General features: G+C 40.1%; 1 protein-coding gene across 1 annotated transcript in view; it reads left to right on the plus strand.

Moving 5' to 3' along the window:
- The window catches only part of Rrp15 (ribosomal RNA processing 15 homolog), a 40,931-nt gene extending 22,994 nt beyond the window's left edge, over window positions 1-17,937 (plus strand). The window contains exon 5 of the mRNA XM_012513727.2: window positions 17,762-17,937. Coding sequence (XP_012369181.1) covers window positions 17,762-17,896 — 135 coding nt within the window. The 3' untranslated portion in view covers window positions 17,897-17,937. The remainder of the gene's footprint in view (window positions 1-17,761) is intronic.
- Window positions 17,938-21,184: the final 3,247 nt, after the last annotated feature.

Below are 21,184 nucleotides of genomic sequence, written 5' to 3' on the forward strand. Positions count from 1 at the left end.
TATTTCCTTTATCCATTTTTCTGTTGGTAGGCATCTTGGCTGTTTCCACACCATCCCTTTTGTGAAGTGTACTACTCTAAATGTGGCTGTGTATATATCACTAAAATATTCCACATTTAATTCTTTCAGAAATATGCTGGATTAGGTCATATTTCTATTTTTAGTTTTCTCAGGATTCTCTACACTGATTTCCATAGTGGTTGTACTAGTCTACATTTCCACCAGAAATGTAGAAAGGCTCTTTTTATCCACATCTTCACCATTATTCATGGTTTTACTGTATTCTTGATGATTCTCACTGGGCTTAGATAGAATCCCAAAGTAGTTTTGGTTTGTATTTCCCTAGTGGTTGAAGATGTTGAACAGTTTTTCCTATATGGGTTGGCCATTTGTACTTCTTTTGAGAATGTTTATAAAGGTCATTTATTTGCTTTTGCCATTTTTCGACTGGGTCCTTTGGAGAATTGTTTTGAGTTCTTTTATATGTTCTCTCCCTGCAGATCCATGGTTTCTTACTTAGATGTCAGCTTTTTCCTTCTCTGCAGGTGGTTTCTACTCTTCTCCCCAGTTATCCTCCCATTGTATGTCCTACCATTGTCTCTTCCATATGGTATATTTTCTTAGACCCTTCATACCTTTATTAGTTTGGCTATATGAAGTAGAGATAAATGCAAGTCTGATATTTAATTGGAAGATCTCCCTTTTACTTTAAAAGAAGAAATGTTTATCTTGTAGTAGCTTATTGCTTTTATGGAATTATTGGTAGTCTTAAATTGATTAAAACAACATTATATTACAAAACATTAAATCTTTAAATATTTGATAATGGCTTTTCTGTGAATTACTAAAACACTTGTGTATGTTTCCTGAAGATACAGCCTTATGAAAAGGAAGATGTCCATGTTGTAAAGATGTAGACCCCTGTGTTTTTCTGGATTCGGAAATTCTTTGAGAGCAAGTTTTGTGACTGTGCTTCTTTGTGATAGCTGGGTATTTAGATGCATGCACATGTACATGTTTATTTTACTGTTGTTTCCTTGGGAACGAGGAGGAGAATGTGCATGTGTGTTTAATTTCTCTAGTATTTTTTTTGATTTTTGTTTTTTAAACCTGGTGCCTAGAGTTACTGAGATTGATTTCTCCACAATTGTATAACTAAGATATTTGAATCTGTTGTAAAGGCATGTATATTTGTGTACTGTACACCTTTAATTCATTTTATATTTTTCTCTTACGTTTTTTGTGAGCTACAAATTCAATGGAAAGAGTTACTGTTACGTGTCTGCTAGTTCAATTTAAAAACATGATCATTTTTAAGGGTTGGTAGAAATTCCTTAACTACAACCTGGAATCTCTCCCTTGTACCAAATAAATGAAGTACCAGGCCAGCTACTTATCAGTATGTGGTGGAGTGCATGGATTGATTCTGGATGTTGGCCCTGAGTGATAAAAAAGAAAAAGATTAAATTATATTTAGGACACTGAGGGATTAACAAAAACTTACATTAATTTATGTTTTCATAAAAATGTAAGCTTTATCTCTTAAATGAATAATGTCTTCCCTTGTTTAGAGCATGTACCTTTCCAGAGAGATATTTTTCCAGTTGTTAAAATAATCAAGCTTTTATTAATGTAGAGGCCTAAATTTTTTCCTAGAACTTCAAAGTTGTAGTTAGTCCTTTAGCTCTTTTCTTTCAAAGCTAACTAAATGCTCTCAGACATTGTGAAATTTAATTCTTTGTCCGTAAAGGCTAGACACAAGCAAATGTGATACCTTTTAAAGCTGAGGGATATGTAGGCAGCTGTTAGGAAAGCGTTGACTCTGTGTGTCCCGTCCGTCCTGCAGGGTTTCATTTATCTGAAAGTTCCAGTATTTCAGTGTCAGGTTTGGTTTTGTTGATGTGCAGCTGCATAATGATTTTGTAGAAGGTAAAATGCTAGCTGGTGTCTGTAAGAAAGCAATTTCCTTAGTGATGGCAGCACAGCAAGTACCAAATTTTTCTAGTCCACAAGAAAATTGCTAGGAAAGGCTTGGTTTTTATTTTATTTTATTTTATTTTATTTTATTTTATGTATGATATGAACTCTTTAACCTAGATGTCAGTCAGTCTTAGAGACAAGTTGGGGTGCTATATTCTATGCATTGCCCTTAAATAGGAACTTTGTAATTTGTTCCTACCTAGGTATTCAGTAATGTGAAGGACAGCTTTTGAAACATCTGACTTTGAGTACTTGCTTAAAAAGAGGGAGTTCTGGAAGTGGGAGGGCTTCTCCTGTAGGTCTGTAGCTGCCCCTGTACTTGGCAGGACTTCTTTGCAGGTGGAGTTGGGGGTGTGGAAGGCAGGCAAAAGAGCTGGTCTTTAAGCTGCCCCTGCATTGCAACAGGGTTTTATTCTCACATAAAAGTTGCTCTGACTGGAATGTGTGGAATCCTAACTTTGTAAATAATTCAGCTTAATGTTTATTTACTAAAAAATGCCTAAATAGCTTAGAGTTTAGACAAAAGGGAGACATTTGAAATGAGAACGAGCAGGAGTGTACACATGATGGATGAGAACCGCTGAAGGCCAGCTTCTCATTGTATTCACTTCCAGTGAAATATGCTGTGTAGTTTGAATGTGAGGTAGTTTCTGGTCTGAATAGCTCTTGTAATTAAAGTGATCTGGTGTGTGACAGTGTGGTCCATGCAGCGCTTGACCTGGAGGGAGTAGGATAGAAATCTTTACTTACTGTTCTATCCAGAGAACGGTGCCACCCATCCTTCCACTCTCTGTGAGGAAATGCTCTTACTGTTGGAAACCGCTGAAATGGATTCATTAGTGAGGTTTTGGTTTTTTTTAAAGCAAAATTGTGAGTCTTATGCCATGTTTGCACCTGTTGTACAGTTTTAAAATCAAAAGAGTATTATTTCTTGCTAGAGGCCTTTGCTTTTGAGTGGTGGGCAGTTGAGAGCATTTGTGTGAGTGGATTCAGTAGCAAGGCTGCAGGTTCTAGCACCAGCCTGCTGGCTCCAGAGTACCTGTTATACACAGGCATAGGAAGCATCTCCTCCTTTTGGGACTGCGTGAGTGTCAGGGTGTTCATGTCCAGGGTGCTTTGGAAAGAAGTACCGGTTTGGGGTCTTTTCCTCCCTAACAGCTGCTGGTTAAACATGGATTCTAAAGCTGGAAATCAACTTTAGAGGAAACTATTACTCATCTCATTTACTAGAATTTGTACAGTTTCTCTTGTCCTGTTTCAGAGTGTGGTTGAACCCTTATTTGTGAGATGGTACTTAACTACAAAGTATAGTTTTCACTGGATGGTGGCTCACAGATTGGAGATTCTCACCTTTGGGAATAGTGTGTAGAGCGTCTTAGGAGATCACAGCTGTCCTTTAACTGGGAACTCTATGAATCATGATGTCTAGGGTCTGAGCAAGTGAGGACAGTGGGGACAGTAGCCAGGAGGGTGTCGCTGGTGCTTGTTCTGTGTGAGGTGCCATCTGAGAGGTGTCTGCGGTTCTTAGTGTTAGAAGGAGTGCAGCTCCGTGGGGGAACTGAGAAACCCAGACGCAGAGCGGTTCAGTCACACTGACGGTGTTTAATAGGGTCAGGATTTCCTACCTCCGTGTGACTCCCCAGGCTCTTGCTGTAGCCCTTTGGTCCTGTTGCTTTAAGAGGTCTGAGGTGCTTAAAGTAATGAGAATCCACAGCAGAAAACTTCCCATCCCCACTCAGGAGCTGGGAGAACTGAGATACTGAGCATTGTCACCCACACGAGTGGAGGGGGCAGTTGACGTCTGACTAGACCTTACCTTATTACTGAGCCTGATGCATTTTTTTTCAGTAAATATTTCAGAGTATAATTTTTATTTTTATTAACATAATTTTTATGTCAAACAGGCTTTTTATGTTCACTAGTAGTCATATACACATATTATTTAAATATGAAATCAGAGCTGGATGCATTAGTCTTTGTTAAAAGGAGGCAGCCTAAATACTTTGAAAATAGCTAACATCACTATACTTCTACTATCTTTACTAAAACTCCTGAAGAAATCACTAAGGGCCTCAGGATGTAGCTCAACGGCACAGTGCCTGCCTGGCAAGTGTGAGGTCCTAAGTTTGATTGCTTTTCACTAGCTGCACCAGCATCTTCAAGATCTGAAACTCTGTCTTCACTTTCACTTAAACGGTTTTGCAAGCTTCTGATTGAGATTTTATATTCCTCTCTTTTTGACTCTGCTTCATGCGATCTATTTCTTTCCTGTTTGCTCATTCAAGGAATTTGTCATTTTTCTAATCTCTATTTTTTTTTTTATCAATGTCTTCTTTAGAAGCAGTTATAAATTCTTTTACTGCAGTGTTTTTTTCAGATTGGGTTTCCTCCCTGTTTCTGTAGTTGATTCTTTACTTCAGATGCTATGAAGTTCTGAGAATTCTTTTTTTATTTCAGAAAAAATTCCGCTCTGAGTTCCTCTATAACTTTCTGCTGTTGCTTATTTACTATTGACGCTATTAATTCGTACATTTGAGCTGAGCTAGTAGAAAAGAATTCCGCTCTGAGTTCCTCTATGACTTTCTGCTATTGCTTATTTACTATCAATGCTATTAATTCATACATTTGAGCTGAGCTAGTGTCCTCTGCACTTGTTCTGGGTGGGCATTGGGTTTCCTCCATATGTTTGTGCATTTGATTGTTTACTGCAGATGTTATTAAAAATTCAGGGATTTCTTTTTTCATTTCCAATCTGAATTCCTCTAAACCTTACTGCAGCTGTTTCTTTATTTCAGAAGCCATTGATTCATTGCTTTCAGCTGTGTGATTCCCAATTCGTTCTGTGTTAGTGTCCTCTGCACTTGTTATGGGTGGGCTTGGGTTCTGAGATTGCATTTTGCTCCTTCTCGTCATTTTGTGTAGCACTGTCTTCTGACCTTTGTTTTAGAGCTTTGGTGCAGTTATAACTTTAGCACCTACTGAAGTTCAGGTGCAAGCTACAAAGTTTGGATTTACCCAGCTGTGCCTGGCTTGGGTCTGGCTGCTGTGCTCAGCTCTTTCCTGCTGCTGCCCTTGGGGGTGAACCTGTTGTGCCTCTCTGGCAAGATGTTCTGCTTGTAGATTAGCTGGGTGGTTCTGTCCCCTACACTCTCTGCAGGGATTGCAGGTGCAGGGTTTCACCCCAGGCCTGTATGCCAGGCCTGAGCTAAGTCTGGAGGGGACAAGTTGGAGTAAGGGGGAGAGGCAGCTCTCCCTCACAGTCACCGGGCCTGGGCTAGGACTGGATCTGAGGGGTCCCGGAATGCGGAAGAAATTCCTACTGGGCAGGTAGGGTAGGGGAGGTGCTGCGGAGTTGTGGGGGGCGTCCCAAGGGGGTGGAAGAGGGTCTCACCCATGCTGCGCCTGGGCTGGGACCAGTAGGTCCTGCAGGCGCAGGGTAGCCGGAAGCTCTCTCACACACTCACTGGGCCTGGGCTAGGACTCTGAGCCTGAAGCATTTTAAAATCTTAATGTCTTAAAATTGTTAAGATAAAATATTCATCATAAGGAATTTTAGAATTATGAAATTCATTAATCTCATTTAGAAAATTCTTTATATATCTTGTTAGAATTGGCCGTGTAGTCATTTATCAAGAAATTAAAATTTACTAGAAATCAAATGCATTTTAGACTTTTTAGCTCTTTTATGAAAACTTATCAATAGATGCACACACCTAAGATTTTCTTTTTGAAAACCGTTTATTAAAATAAAACCATAAAATTAAAAAGATTCTTTTACTGAGGACCAGAATTCAGTTAAGATTCGCATATTATGTTTCTTTATATCTTTTTCTCTTTTGTTCTAGACCAGTCCTTTAAAAAAAGCAAAAAAAAAAAAAAAGGAAAGAAAGAAAGAAAAAACTTCTTCCAGAAGATAAGCCACTTGTCTTGAAGAATGTACTAGGGTATCTAGTTGTTTCATCAAGTTGCCTTTTAGCCTGTTCCTGTAACCTATAAATTAGGAATCAAGGTTTGATGAAATTGAGGCTGTACCTATTTGCACAGTTATAAGTGCCAGTCTTCCATCACCGTGGTAAATGCCTGACAAAATAAATTTGAAAGGCAGAAATACTTTGACTTACGATCTCAGAGGGTTCAGTCCATAGTCACCAGGCTCCGCTTCTCTGCACCTGTGGGGAGGAGAGCCTTATGGTGGAGCACGTGGTGGAACACAGCTGGGTGCCTGGTGGTGGCCAGGAAGGTGGGGGGAGATCACTTTTATACCAGCTTCCCTCCCTAAATTCCTTAAACTGTGAATCTCTTTCTGAGAACAGACAATCCTGTCACCCCCCTTACACCCACTCCCCAACACTGCTGCACTGAAGTCCAAGCTCCAACTTTGGGGTTTTATTTTGGGGCATGGGGCCTTCAAGATCCGGTCTTTAATGGTGGGTTTGATGCTTGGCCCGGTGCTTACTGTCCTGGTACATCAGGAGACACATTCTTCAGAATGTCCCAAGTCAGTGTGCTGGCATTTTCCAAGGGTGAAGTGATGGTCAGTGTGTCCTTATTGGAGGTACATTCCTCTTGAGCAAATGCCTGCTACTGTCTATCTTATGGTGTTGGGCATTTCAGAGTGGTAATGCTTTTGATTTTTTTCTAATTTATTAGCTAGCATTTCCTAGGGTTGAATTAAAGTTCTTAAAGATGTGAGTTGATGTATCTTTCTTCATTTTTTTGTTTTTTTTTTTAAGTGTATTTAGTGCAGGGTCTACAGGGTCTCACTACACAGATCAGATTTGTAGTGGTCCTCCTGTTTATAGTCTCCCAAGCACTGGGATTACAGGCGCATGCCACCACACCCAGTCTCAGTCACCATCTCAGTGTGCTCCTGGGGTGGGGCTGGCACTGCAGCCCAGGGATCGAACCACTGATCTGGCTGGCTGGCCCTTCTTTTTTTTTTTTTAATTACTGTTTTCCAGTTGAAGGAGTTTTTCGAGCAAAACTCCAGTGCCGCCTCGTGAGCACTCTTTGCTTCCCACTTGGTCCCCCTTTTAAGATCGTGTGGGCCTGAGGCCTGTGCTGCTCCTCGAGTGTTTTACGGCATTGACTCGTTGCAGTCGTCACACTTGTGATGCTTACGTTGGCAGGTGTGATTCGGGAATGTTCGTGAGCTGGCTCGTGTGCCTTGCGGCATGACTGTTTTTCTTTGAGAATGTCCTCGTGTTGTAGGACAAGGTGTCCCTTCCCGTGCTTTGTGTTTTCTGTGTCCTAGACCTAGGGGATTTTCTGTGAGCGGGGAAGGGGGGATTCAATTATTTTTAAATATTTTGTTGAGTTCAGCATATAGATTGGTAACACATATACCCGTTCTTTATACAATGTGGTTTTGTTTATATAGTATTTTGTGGTTCTAAAAGCACTTTTACGTATGTTTCCTCCTTTAAACTTTCTAACAAATCTGTGATATTAAGAAAACATTGGTATCCATTTTCCAGATGAATTTATAACACTGTTAATTTGTTTATAAATCTGGATTTTCATTTACATACTATGTAATAAAAATAGCAAGAATGTACTTTAAGAGATTAACTGGCAGAGTGCATTCTAAATATTTCAAACTTCAATTTAATGTGAAAATGTGTAGAGTGCTGTGTCAGGAGCCTCCTTGATACGTTACAGTTGGCTTTCAAGGCAGCTTAGTTAACTTATTAGCAGTTCTTAGGAAATTGTAAACAGTGAGGGAAATCAGTGTTGGGTTAATGTTTCTCAGAATCCAGTTCTCGGACTCTTAGATAGATGAATAGCAAGTTGGAAGAGAAGACACCAAGCAGAGTGACTTTGAGTGAGGATATTTGTGTTGAGTGTAAAAACAAGGGATGAAAGTATAATTGAAACAAAAATAATTAGTGGATAAAACAAAAGACACAATAAAACATGTTTTTCAGGAGTATTAGTTGAGTTCATAGAAAAAAATCAGTGTTTCTTGGAGAATTCTATATACTTAACAAGTTTGGACTGTAATTAAAAGTGGCAAGGCTGGGGAGATAGATAGCTCAGTAGAATAAGCACTTGCCTGGCAAGTGCAGGGTCCTGAGTTCAATCTCCGGTCCTACAAGAAGAAAAAAAAGGGGCATAATTTCTGTATCTTAAACATACCCCTATGATATTTTACTCTTCTGGTTTGCTTGTATTGTATAAAATAACCACATTTCTGAATATGGTTATTACATAAAGAAGAAAAGACCAGTTTAATTTTTTAGACTGGACTATTAGCCAAATAGCAGGTATGAATTAAAACAAGTTTATGGAAGGGTCAGAAAGGGAGAAATTGATCCAGACAATGAGGAATTGCTTATGAAGAAGCCACTGATGTTTAGCTCAGCTTCTAACTACTCAGGGATATAACTCACTTCAGTTGACTGCAAGCACACTACATTGTGACTAACGTACTAAAATTTTTTAATGGCAGTATTTAGATGAATTTAGCTCGCACCAATTTCCTTTTTTTAATTTAATCCAAATGCATTAAAAGGAAAACTGAACATTCTTCTTAGGGGAAGCAGTCAAACCAACAATTGCTGATTGCTAAGTACAGATATGACTCTACTATTTATTTCTTTGTGATTTTCCTTTAATTTGCCCCCTTCAGAATGAAGTAGAGTAAGCTCTTAATTATTTTGTTTTAGACTAATGGAGGATTCCAAATAGCTGTCTGCAGCATTTTGGTGAGTGGCTACCAGTGTGTGCTTGAACTGTGAAATGGAATCTCATTAACATTTTTAAGGGTTATCTTCATCTTGAGTTGACGAGGACTGCTTCTGTAGGGTCCCGATTAACGATTTGTGTAAGTCCAGGCTGGGGCGGGCGTGGTAGTTTGTTTCCTTGCGTCAGGTGGTTTTCATTGCTTGCACTCGCTCAGCGGTGCTTTGTAATCAGTGTAAGCACGCGGTGTCTTACGAGTTTCCTCAGGTCACCCAGTCAGCGTCTCCTCCAGCAACACTGGGAGCTCTCTGAGTGGGCTGCTAGAGCGTTGTAGTTTACGCAGTTGGTAATCCAGTGTCCTTCAACAGCTGTAGAATCTATGCCCGATGTGTAGTTGTGTTAATTGTCATACATTGTATTTATGGTCAGGTTAAGAAATTTTTATTTCTTCAGGTCTTAGACCTCTGGAATTTCTGATTTGCAGTGTTGGTGTTAATGGGTTAAAACCCAGAACTGTCTTGGTTTTAATTCCTGTTATAAAAATAATACATAAATAAAACAAAACCCCTTCATTTCATTATGCCTTAACATCTAATGAAATCTATTCAAAGATCACCCCAAGTGGGCTTTTCTTAGGAGTGGCATATTTGGAATTTGTTCAGGTGTTCAGCTCTGCTTTTGCTTTGTGGGTGCTGAAGTGTCTACGCTTTGTAGATCATGTTTGTGGGCAAGGTCCAGGAAATCTAAATCCTCAAATCCAGTGTATCCTGGTTTCCTCAAATTAGAACTTCTGTGGAAAAGGGCTTCAGCATGTCGAGGCATTCTTTGTGTGCTCAGAACTCGGTTGCTCTGTATGGTCTCCTCATTGTGCTGTGTGCAGAACAGTGCTGTGAAAGGAAGCTGGGCTGTGCAGCGAAGGAGCTGGGTTTGAGCGTTGCCCACGCAGGGATCTGAACAGCGAGTACCAACTCCTGGACATAGACACGTTGCAGCACTTCTTGGAGTCTCTTATGTCTTTATTTTAGATGAGAATGATAATTTTTATCTGTGCCAGGACTTTTTTTTTTCTTCTTCTTAACATATATTTGCCCATAATTTAGGAGCCACCAGTTTCATTTACATTTTGGCTTCTCATAAGGGCAGGCAAAGATTTTGCTCTTGTGTACAGCATCACAGCATGTTTTCTCTCTTTTGTCCTCTCAGGGTTTGTTTTTGTTTTTGGGTTTTTTTGTCTTTTTGAAATAGAGTCTCACTCTGCAGTTCTGGCTGGCCATGAACTCACTTTGTGCTCCAGGCTGGTCTTGAACTCTCAGTGATCCTCCTAGGAGCTCAGCCTCCCAAGTGCTGGGATTACAGGTGGGCACCACCACACGTGGCCCTCTCAGTATTTTACAGTTATTTTTAAATATTTTAAAATATTTACATTATTTTAAAATCAGTATTTAGCATTTATTATATCCAAGTATTATTTACAGCAGGATGTTATAATATTCTATTTGTATGTTTCCATTTTATGTTTTCTCAAAAGGTAATGATTGCTTGATTTTCACATTTAATTTCCGTAGTATATTTAGTTTTTCAAATCAAATTGCCTTTGGTAATACATGTACTAAAATTACTTTCTCCGAGACCTTATTTCCTTGAAGCTCTTCTTCCTTTTCTGGATTGATTGCCCTCTTAGGTTATGCTGTAGGTCCATTGGGGATTTAAATTTCCTGTGATCTTTGTCCTTTCTCCTGATTATTGGTTTCCTGGTTTTTGTGGCTTTCCCTTCACCCCCAGCTCCCCACTGTTGGTGTAGCAGTGCCCTGGGGATTTGTCCAGTGGGCTCAGGGTATAAAGGCAGGTGGGCTGCAGCTGCAGGCGCCCCTTCATCCTGACCCTGCAGATTCTCTTCTCTATCCTGTGTTCCGCCTCCTGGTGTTTCAATCTCATACCTTTTTCTTTCTGGCTTGCTCCATTGTTTTTGTGTCCAATATGCCCAACAGCTTTTCTGAGAAAGGCTACATGGATGGGAAATCTGTGTCTAAAATGTCTTGTTCTCTCCTTATACTCGGAAAAATACCGTGAGTTCTTGAGCTTTAAATTGGAAATTATTTTCTTTGAAAGCATTTGCTTCTTGGTTTCACGTGTGAGGGCTGCTACTGGGCAGTCTGATGGCACTCTGACTCTTTATTCTCAGTATACACATGATTTGCATGTTTTCTTCCTGGAAGCTTGTAGTTCACTCTTAATTCCCATTGTCAGGAAAGTTTACAGTGATGTCCTTGACTGGCTTTGGTTTGATTTTGTGCCTTAGGCACTGGTTTGGGTCCTTTATCACCTGGAAATGTATTTTCTTTCATTTTGGGAAATTTTCTTGATTCCTGCCTTCATTAATTTCCTCCCATCCAGTTTTTCTCTTCTGTAGAACTGCTGTTATTTATAAATTCAGCTGTCTTGACTGTCTCTGCAGTTACGCTCTTTGCCTGTGTCTCATTTCTGCATCAGTGACTTTCTCACGACAGAATATCTGATGCTGACAAGTAAAGAAGTGCCCTTGGGCTCACAGTCTCAGAAGGCTCAGTCCGTGGTCTGCTGGAAGGTTGTGGTGGAGGAGAGCTGCCCAGTCGTAGCAGCCAGGAAGTGGGGAGAACAGGAGAGAGGCGCGCCCTCCGCAGGCCCCAGCCAGGCAGCTCAGACAGCACAGCACTTCCGAGTCATCGATAAGGAGTCCAGTGTGTGGTCGCCTGTGTGGGCCAGAAACTCTGCCCTGAACAGTGTCGTGGGACACGTGAGGGCTAAACCACAGCAGTCTCTTCCTCCTTGTATGGGTCTGATTGATTAATCGATTGATTCATTGATTTTAAAGAAAGAAGAACAGAAACAGATAGCAAGAACAATGACAAAAACAAAGTACCATAAGACAGTAAAAGTGGTACAGGATTTCAAAACAGGAACAGGAAATTAACAATATTACATACTAGTCTCACCAAATTTGTTGCTCAGACTGCCACATAAGAGCATGTAAGACTTATCAGACAGCTAAAACATTAACTCTTCCTTTCCATAAACCTTGAATTTTTTCCTAATTCTTTTTAGTTTTAATTTATTTTAAAGAATATAAAAATAGTATATAAAACATTAGAAATGATACATGTTAAAAAAACAGAAAAAAAAGATGCAAGGTATTCAGCAGTGATTATTACATTGAGTACTGCTATCCTCAGTGCAGCGGCTCAGATTGCAAATCCTAGTGCATACAGTTGGTCAAAGTAAAAATTTTAATTTAAGTATTAACTGCTACCTGCAAAAAACTGATAGAAGTTAGTAGTACAATCATCATAGCTATCCTGGGTATACTTAAATGATTTTTCTCCTTTCCCTTGTCTCAATTCTTTATTCCTTATGTTCAGTCCCTTCCTCTTACTAAATCTCTTGTATCTTTCAGATTTTATTTATAGTTTAAAGTTATTAACACTAGGGAGACAAGAAGAAGTTTATACACGTGGGTCTGATTTATTTCATTTATGAGTAGAGCCTTGAGTTGTACCCATTTACCTACAGAAACCTTGTTTATCCTTTTTTATAGCTGAGTGATACTCCACTGTTTAAAAACACCACCTCTTTTTTTTATCAGTTCCTCAGATGATGGACATTTGGGTTATTCCTAAGATTTATCTATGGCAAATTGTGCTGCTATAAACATGGGTACACATACATTGCTGTGGTGTGATTTTTTTTTTTAGTTCTTCCAGAAAAATACCTAGAAGGGGAATAGCTAGCTTGAATAGGACTTGTAATCCTAGTTTTTTGAGGAGTGTCTACACTGATTTCCATAGAGATTGTAACAGTATACACTACCAACAGTGGAGAAGGGCACATTTTTCTCCACAGCCTCCCTAACATTTGTTATTGGCTTATTTCTTTATGATAGCCATTCTTTCTGGAGTGAGATGGAATCTCAGTATTGTCTAATTTGCATTTTTTTTTTCAAATGATCAGTGCTGTGGAACATTTTTTCATGTATTTATGTGCCATTTGTTTTCTTCTGAGAAATGTGTATTCATTTCAGGTGCCGAGTTTTGGATTGAGTCTATCATTATTTGCAAATAATGTGGTAGTCTACCTGGAAAACCCCAAAAGCCCCACCAAGAGCCTCCTGCAATTAATAAACAAATTTGGTAGCATAGCAAGATACAAAGTCAGCACCTAAAAGTCAATAGCACTCCTCTACACAGACAGCCAACTCACTGAGAGAGACATTAAAGAGACAACACCCTTCCCAATAGCATCAAAAAAAGAAAAAAGAAAAGCTTAGGAATTAATCTAACAGGAAGTAAAAATCCATGCAATGAAAATTATAGCACCATGAAAAAAGAGATTGATGAAGACTTTAGAAAATGGAAAGATACTCCTTTCCTTTGAATAGTAAGAACCGACATTGTGAAAATGGCCGCATTCCCTAAATTGTTACACAGATTTAATGGAACCTCTACTAAAATATCATCAACATACCTCACAGATTAGAGAAAACATTCCTAAAATTCATTTGGAACCAGAAAAGATGTAGCATAGCAAAGGCAGTCCTTGCCAACAAAGGCAAGGCAGGAGGCATTACAGTTCCTGACTTTAAATTATGCTACAAAGCTATAGTGATAAAAGCAGCATGGTACTGGGAAGTAAACAGACCTGAGGATCAAAGGAACAGATTAGAAGATGCAGGCACAACTACAAACACAGTCAGCCACCTTATCTTTGACAAAGGTGCCAAGCAGGTTCACTGGAAGAGAGATAGCCTCTTTAAAAATGGTGCTGGGAAAACTGGCTTTCTATGTGCTGAACACTAAAAACCAGATCAAGGTTTATCACTGTGCACTAAAGTCCAAATAGATCAAAGATCTAAGCATTAAAATAAACACTAAATGTTCTGGAATAGAAAGTAGGTGGAAATCTTGAAGACATAGGGGCAGGCAGAAAGTTCTTGAACAACAAAAAAAAAAACTATACAGGAAATACTTCAAAAGAATTCAACCACTGGGATCTTATCTTATTGAGAAGTTTCTGAACATCGAAAGAAATCACCAACAGAGTAAAAAGGTGACCTACAAATTGGGAAAAAATCTTAACCAACAGTCACTCAGACAAAGGACTTGTACCTAGACTATATACAGGTCTGATTTAATTCCTTTCGTTTATATTTATTTATTTTTTTTCTGAATTTAGGGCAGGGTCTGCAGGGTGTTCAGGGTCTCACTACATAGATTAGACATATAGTGATCCTCCTGTTTATAGCCTCCCAAGTTCTGGGATTACAGGGGTGTGCCACCATGTCCAGTCTCCATTGCCCTCTCAGCATGCCCAGGGGTAGGGCTGGCAAGGCAGGCCTGGGGATCGAACCCCTGGCCCCTGCATCTGGCGCTTTAATCTCCTGAGCTATTTGGCCAGCCCCTAATCCTCTTTGTATGATCTCTTTTTATATAAAGGTGCAGCTTAATTACCTTTATGTCAGGTATTTAATTTCTGCTGTCATTTTTTTAATATCAGATTTTATGCTACTTAATGTTTCCTTTTCAATATGAACTGTTCTTTTGTGCATGCAATATGTTATTTCCCCTCTATTTCTTTTGAGTCATTTCTTATTCTGCAAACTGCTTCTCTGTTGCTGTTGTTCACTAGCTTCTTTCAGCCAACCTTTAATAGTTTGCTCAGGATTAGAACCAGTAGTCCTAACATTGTGGTCAGCAGCTTTCAACAAGCAGTTTTCCAATTTGAGCTTCACTACAGGATTCCCTGGGTGGGGCTTGGGTTAGTGGTTGGTCATGTTTTCTATAGAGTTGTTTACCTGGAAGAAGAAGGGCTGTGTGCCAGCACATCAGGAGCCCAGTGTCAGAGAGCAGTTGCCATTTGGGGCATATATCTGATACTCTCCTCATTTTGCTCTTGCACCTGTACCTTGTCTGCCAGCAGGCCTCAGGCTGAGCAGGGTCCGATCGCTGCTGTCCCTCCTCCTTATTGTGGCTTCTGCACTTCAGCGGTGCCTGGTGCTGCCCGTGCCCTTTCCTTCTGCGTGTTGCACAAGGTTAATAATGGTCCTGTTGCTTTCTCTGCACCTCATCCACTCCTGCTGCTTGAGCCCCTGCGTTGTGGGGATGGCGTCCAGGACCTCCTTCCTGCAGCAGGCGCTGAACACCCAGCCGCACCGCAGCTCTCCCTGCCTTGCCTTCCAACATAGTGTTGCTGAGATCTCTTCTGATACTGTCTTTGCAGACTGAACCTTTAAAACAAGAAATTCCTTTCTTGTGTTTCAATCAAGAACTGCCCTTGAGCAGGGCTCCTGGTTTATGTGCAAGCTCCCACATCAGCAGGGGTCCTCTGCCCGCCTTTTACAAGATATTTCTTCAGCAGTCATGGGCATTAAAATTTAAACGGCTGTTCTTTTGCCTTTAGAACAAAGTTTTTTTCCTCGGGTCTTCATGTTGACAGATGTTGGAGAATATCCGTTTTTAATGTTAACCCACACTTGTGCTAAGTTTTCTGTTGTCTGTCTTTTCTCCACATTGTTGCTCACTATGACAGCTTGAGCCATGGCCATACTGGAAACATACAGAGCTGAGCCCAGTGCTAGATTTCCAGAATCTAATTGGATTTTCTGAAATCTTTTCTTCTGGGCCATAAAGTGCTCTTGCTCTTAGAGCAGCGAGCAGATGCTGTTGCTAAGAAATCTTTGTCCTTTTATAGACCGGTGATTCTCAGCTGTAGCGTGCATCACAATCACCAGATAAGTTGTAAAAACAGATTGCTCGCGCCCTGCCTCCTGGAGTTTCTGATTCAGTAGGTCTGGAATGAATTTTGAATTTGTAATTTCTAACAAGTTTCCAAGTAATATTGTTAGCCTAGGGATCACATTTTAAGGATCACTAACTGGTCAAATAATATATTGATTACCTTAACAAAAAGAAGACCATCACCAAAATGCCACTGTAAAGCCCTACCGGGTTTTAACTTTTCAAATTGGATAATTGAGAGAAACTTTGGACTTTTTCTGTTACTGATCTCAATGCCTAAAATAGATGGTAATGCTCACTGTCTTTTGAGACAGCATGGAGGAATTGTTGGCTTCGCCACTGTAATTGACTCCTTTTTTTGATCTGTCTATCCTTATTTGTGAGCTGCACATTTTAAGTTTTGGGTGTGTTCTCCTTCCTTCCCCAGGGATTCTCTTGAGTCTGGGTCTCACGAGCTGGAAACCCTATGTGGTCAGCCTGTGTGACCTGCAGGGCTGGGGCTGGTAGCTGACAGTGTCTGAACTGTAGTGTCCTGAACCCCAGGTCACACGAGTTCGTGTGGAAAGGAAGATATCCAAGCCAAGCCAAGCCTCTGCTAGTCAGTGCTCACATACAGCTACACTTCTCAGAATGAAATCTAAAGCTTTCAACAATCAAGTTGACAGGGGGTGTTATTACTACTAGTTTCTGAGTGGATAACTGTTTGCTGGAAACACCTATTTCTTTTAGTCAAGGCAAAGGCATTGACAAGACATGAATCAGAAAATGGCCTCTGATCCAGGGGGACAGCTTACTTCAGAAGCGGCAGCACTTCCCTTTCCAGGAGGGTGGGTTCGATGATGGAGAGAAGCACACAGCTGGCAGGAGAGTTCTGCGTGACCTTTCCCTGCAGGGTCTCGTGTGGGCTTGACAGGAGGAGCGTTGGAATTGTTTGTTGTTTCACGTAGTGTGGATGGATGGCTTTGCTTCTGTATGTTGGTTAAATCACAGTCTGAAGTGTGGGGATACTCAGCGTGCCCATGCAGACATCTTTGCCCAAGTTTGTGTGCAGTCCAGTCTCCAGGTTAGGCCCAGCCTTCGCTTCAGTCTTTAACTTGAGGCATAGAGGAGGGAATCTAGAGATTTTTTTCCCCCTGGTTGTAATATTTTCCTTTTCTATAAAACCTTGTTGATGTAATGAGTGTTTTAAGGTACCATTTTATGTAAAACTTCAGCCGTTGGGCAAACAGTCTGTTGCAACCTAGCAAGTGTCTTTAAGGCATTTTAAAAAGTTGTTTTCTACATGGTCAATAAAGATAAAAGTGTTTTCAAGCCAAATGGTAAGGGCGCTTACATTCTTTCATACCCAGAACTTTCTAAAATTACGTATTTCTGTACATGGAATAAGTTGACATGCATACTCTGCTAGCTCTGCGGAGGCAGAGGCTTTGTCCTGCTTGCCTCTGTGTTTGTGACACTAAAGGCAGGGCTAGTACACAGTTCTAAGTATTTATGGAATGAATTGAAGTCTTACTTCTGCGCACGCCGCCTCTTCCTGCTGCCACCAGGTGGCGCTGCTGTACCATGCAATGGAACCCTGAACCTTTACAGGGTCTCAGGATGCAGCTCCCGCGGGTCCTGAGCTCACTTCGTAGCTCACACTGGTCTTGAACTCGGAACAGTCCTCCCGCTTAGCCTCCTGAGTGCTGGGATTACAGGCATGGCCTGGAAGCCTGTACTTTCTAGACTCAGGTGTTCATCAATCCGGTGACTGCATGGAAGATATAAAATGGCTTCCCTTATTTATAATCTTAGCCTGTTACTAGTCTTATTCTGTGACTGGGTCAGTAATGTAGATCCTCTATGTCACTGCTCTAAAGATTTGGTTCAGATCTTTTATAAAATGTTAATTAAATTATATGGCATGTATAAAAGCCTAGCATAGTAGCAGGCTTGATTTCTTTTTCTCTCCTCTATTTTGGGTTAAAAGTGTTTGTTAAGTTTCTGTCTACATGAAAAGTTTATCAAGAACTTCCTAGTAAATAATCACTGAAGTTTAAATAATCCCTTCGGATTGTTTTAGTTGCCAAAAGACTTAAAAAATTTGACAGATTTTACTATACCCCCCCCCCCCATTTTGGAGTTCATGAGTTTTATGAATTTGGTAAAATATTTTATTAATGTATAATGCTTTATTATATATTTGTACATATTTTGTCATAGGGTAAAAATGAAGCAGTTTAGAAGCTGTTGGTTTTACTTGGCTCTCAAAACTAGGTGTTGAAAAGCTTGTTTTGTACTGCGACCTGTACATTTCCTTATGGTTACACTGATCCCATTGCTTCCCTCAGACTGCCGTGAAATCAGCAGAGGGCCCAGGTTGGAGCATTCTGCGGGACGACTTCATGCTGGGGGCCTCCATGAAGGACTGGGACAAGGAGAGTGATGGCCCCGAGGGCAGCAGCACGGGGCCTGCGAGTGACTGAGGCCTGCCGCAGTGACGCTGTGGACGAGCTGGAGCGAGGGCTTGAGAGCGTCTGCAAGCCGAGAGTGGCTGGCTTGGTGTTTTCTCCTTGCTTTGGTTTTTTTTTTTTTTTTTTTTTTTTTTTTTGGTGCTCCCTCTTTTCATGTAGATTTTCTCTAAGGTATTTTCAGCCCTTATATAATTGTTTTTCCTCCAGACATTTGTAAAAAGAAATATTTTTGCTTGACCAGTAGCATTTTCATTTTGCTCGGGTCCTGGCACGTTGACACATCTTGACCAGAGACATTGGTGTGGTTTTAGGATCACTTGTGTTGTAAGATTTACTTTAAGTTAATATATTTCTGCCTTCCAGCTCAGAGATGTATATGTCTGTGGTTTGTTGAAATAATCAATATCATTTTGTTTGTTTGGCTTGGTAAACTGTTGAGAAAATCTACGTAGTAAACTTGTAAATTACAGTATTTCTGATTTTGGGTGTTGATTGTAATTTTTGGTTGACTGATAAGCCTGTTTCAGGTTGTACTAAGCAGTATGGCGACTGCTGATCCATTTTCACTCTGCGGTTATTTGTGCCTGGGTATTAGAATGCTGCACTCTTTTCTCTGAACTAATCACTTAGATTCGCTTCTGGGCAGTCAGACCAGGCAGTGATGCAGTCCGCAACCAGTCTGCATCAGAAATTGCACCTAATTTGCACTAGAATTTCATCTGATCTGCATCAGAAATTGTATCTAATTTGAAACTTGCTTTCATATTGCTGCCCTCAAACTTACTAAATTGGATGTCCTTATAGTATCCAGCTGTTAAACAAAAAGAGAAGAGAACTGAGACTGTTTAGGATTATGCCAAAGTGTGTGGCAAACCCTGCCCAAGATGTGAAGTTTATACGTGGAATTATTTGGTGACTGTAGTCTGCTCCCGACCGAAAGCGCTCCATCCCTTTGCCTGCTCTCCGTCCTGCACCCGTTAAGCTCTTGTATCGCTGTACGCTGACGGGACCCCCCTTAAATGGTGTGCTGGGGCAGACATGTCTGTGTTTCCAGTCCATCTGAGTGTCACAGGTATTACATGACTGAAGTTAAATTAACCCGTAGCCTGGTGTTTGTTATCATAAAGGATGGTGGACACTCAAGATATCACGTGGTTAAAACAGCAAGCCTTGAAATGTGTGTTTTTATTTATCCTAATTCTTGAACATTAGTATCTTATTAAATTACAAAGCCACCATTTTGGCATCTTAATATAAATAAATGTGAACAAATATTCCTTAATAGCACAGGAATGTATTACCGTGTTGAATATCCTAATACACCTTCACATACAGAAATATTTCAATGCATGTGAACACATACTATCTTTGAATCATATAGTTTTATAAAATTTTGCAGTGGTAAAAATGACTAAATAACTTCTTATTGACTAAACAGTAATTTTGAAACATTTGTGTTTTATAGCCCATCATTTGAATTAGGAAAATTCAAAAAGGTTTTCAAATTGAAAATAAGGAGGAAAATATTTTCAGATTTTTTTTTCAGAAATGATTTTGTTCCAAAATAAAATTCATTGCCAGTTGAATCTCATATAGTAAAGGTAAAAATATCATTTGTGTTAGAAAAGTATGGATTTTTGCCACACAGTTGAGATCCTGTCTATTGCTTCTGCATCTTGACTATAAAATAAGCAAAAAAATTACGTGACTAAGAGTGAACGCATTAGTTCAGAAACTAAGTACATATCTTTTAAGTGAGTGTTTCAGATAGTTTCTGTTACCTCTGTCCTAAATACTTTACATAGAACATTTAAAATTTTCTGGCATCAGTCTGATAAAAAATTCTGTCTATTCCTTTTTTTCTGCATTTTTTTTTTAATTTTATAAAGAGAAATTACATCTCATTTCCTTCCCCAGTCATTTATCTGGCAGTAACATTAGGATATTATATATGATAACTATTTAGGTTAGTGTAGTAGTAAAGAAACTGCTTTACAGATATGGAGAAAAGACTCAACAACATAAATGTGTTGTGCTGTCTAGAAAGCTGGGTGCGGGACGGATGTTCTCAGGGTTCAGTGTAACAGCCCCGCTGACTGCTTTAAAGCTTTGGGATTTGAAATTCACAGTAACTTAGAATCATCGTGGTGGTGTAACACTTCAGGATAAATTGGAGTGCTGACTCTGTTTTTGGGATGCCCACAGTTCTTCACTGTTCAAGACTTAGTGATTCCAAGGTATACTTTTAAAACTCTGGAGGGAATCGTTCAGCAGCTTACCTTCAGCACTGGAAGTGTAAAATTGCTCATTAAGAAGTTCTAGAAGGCTGTGGTGAGGGCAAGTCCAAGTTCTTCAGAATATTTTCTATCTTTTAAAACAGATGGGCGAAGAAAGAGATGTTTAAATTCTGGGAAACCCACTTGACACCTTCTAGCCAGTGTGTTTCACACATGTGGATGTCTTTAATAGGCATTGGCCGCCACCCAACCTAATCCTGCCTGTGCTGGTCTTCAGGCCACGTGAGTGCACTGCTTATTACAGAGCCTGTGGATTCCAGTTTATAGATGCCAGAGGATGCCCTAGTAAAACATGCGAGCAGAGAAAGCGTGGGGCTGAAGTGCGGACAGACAGGGAAGATGCAGAAGATACAAACCTTGTTGCTGAAGAGCTAAGGGAATTGTGCGACCTGAGAGAATGCCCAGATTGTAGCCTGCAGGGGTCCGAAGCGTCCCCATGGGAAAGCGAGGTCTGTCCCCATGGGAAAACAGGGTCCGCTAGGGTGGTGCTGCGCATCCTTTCCTTGGGTGACTTTTCCTCCATGCATGTGCATGCTTACGTTTGGTTATTTTAGTACAGATTTTTGTTAATATATGTGCTTATTTGTTAGACTAATTTTGTATGTGCATAATTTTTATATATATAATGTAGATGTTCAACATTTTTATCAGTGTATTTTTATCTGCCCCTTTGCAGTATGTACTGATTATATTTATTGTGCGGGGCTGCACACGGATGTTGATGCATATTCGTTCTGTTTCCCCCTCCCTCCTACCCCCCCTGCTCTCCAATTCTTAATCCCCTTCCCATTTGACAAAGTTCTGTTTGCATTGTTTTCTTCAATTCTATTTTAAGATGCGTTTTTTCCCTGTCTTTTCTATCTCCTATTCCCCTTGCCATTTATAATACAGATTTTCATTAATATTTATATTTCATAAGTGAAACAGAAAGGAATTTTTATATTTTCAGATTTTTTTAATGGCCACAGAGCACCCTTGCTTTATGTATCTTAATAGGATCCAA

The sequence above is a fragment of the Octodon degus genome, unplaced genomic scaffold (assembly GCF_000260255.1).
Source record: "Octodon degus isolate 3935 unplaced genomic scaffold, OctDeg1.0 scaffold00017, whole genome shotgun sequence".
NCBI classification, from domain to species: Eukaryota; Metazoa; Chordata; class Mammalia; order Rodentia; family Octodontidae; genus Octodon; species Octodon degus.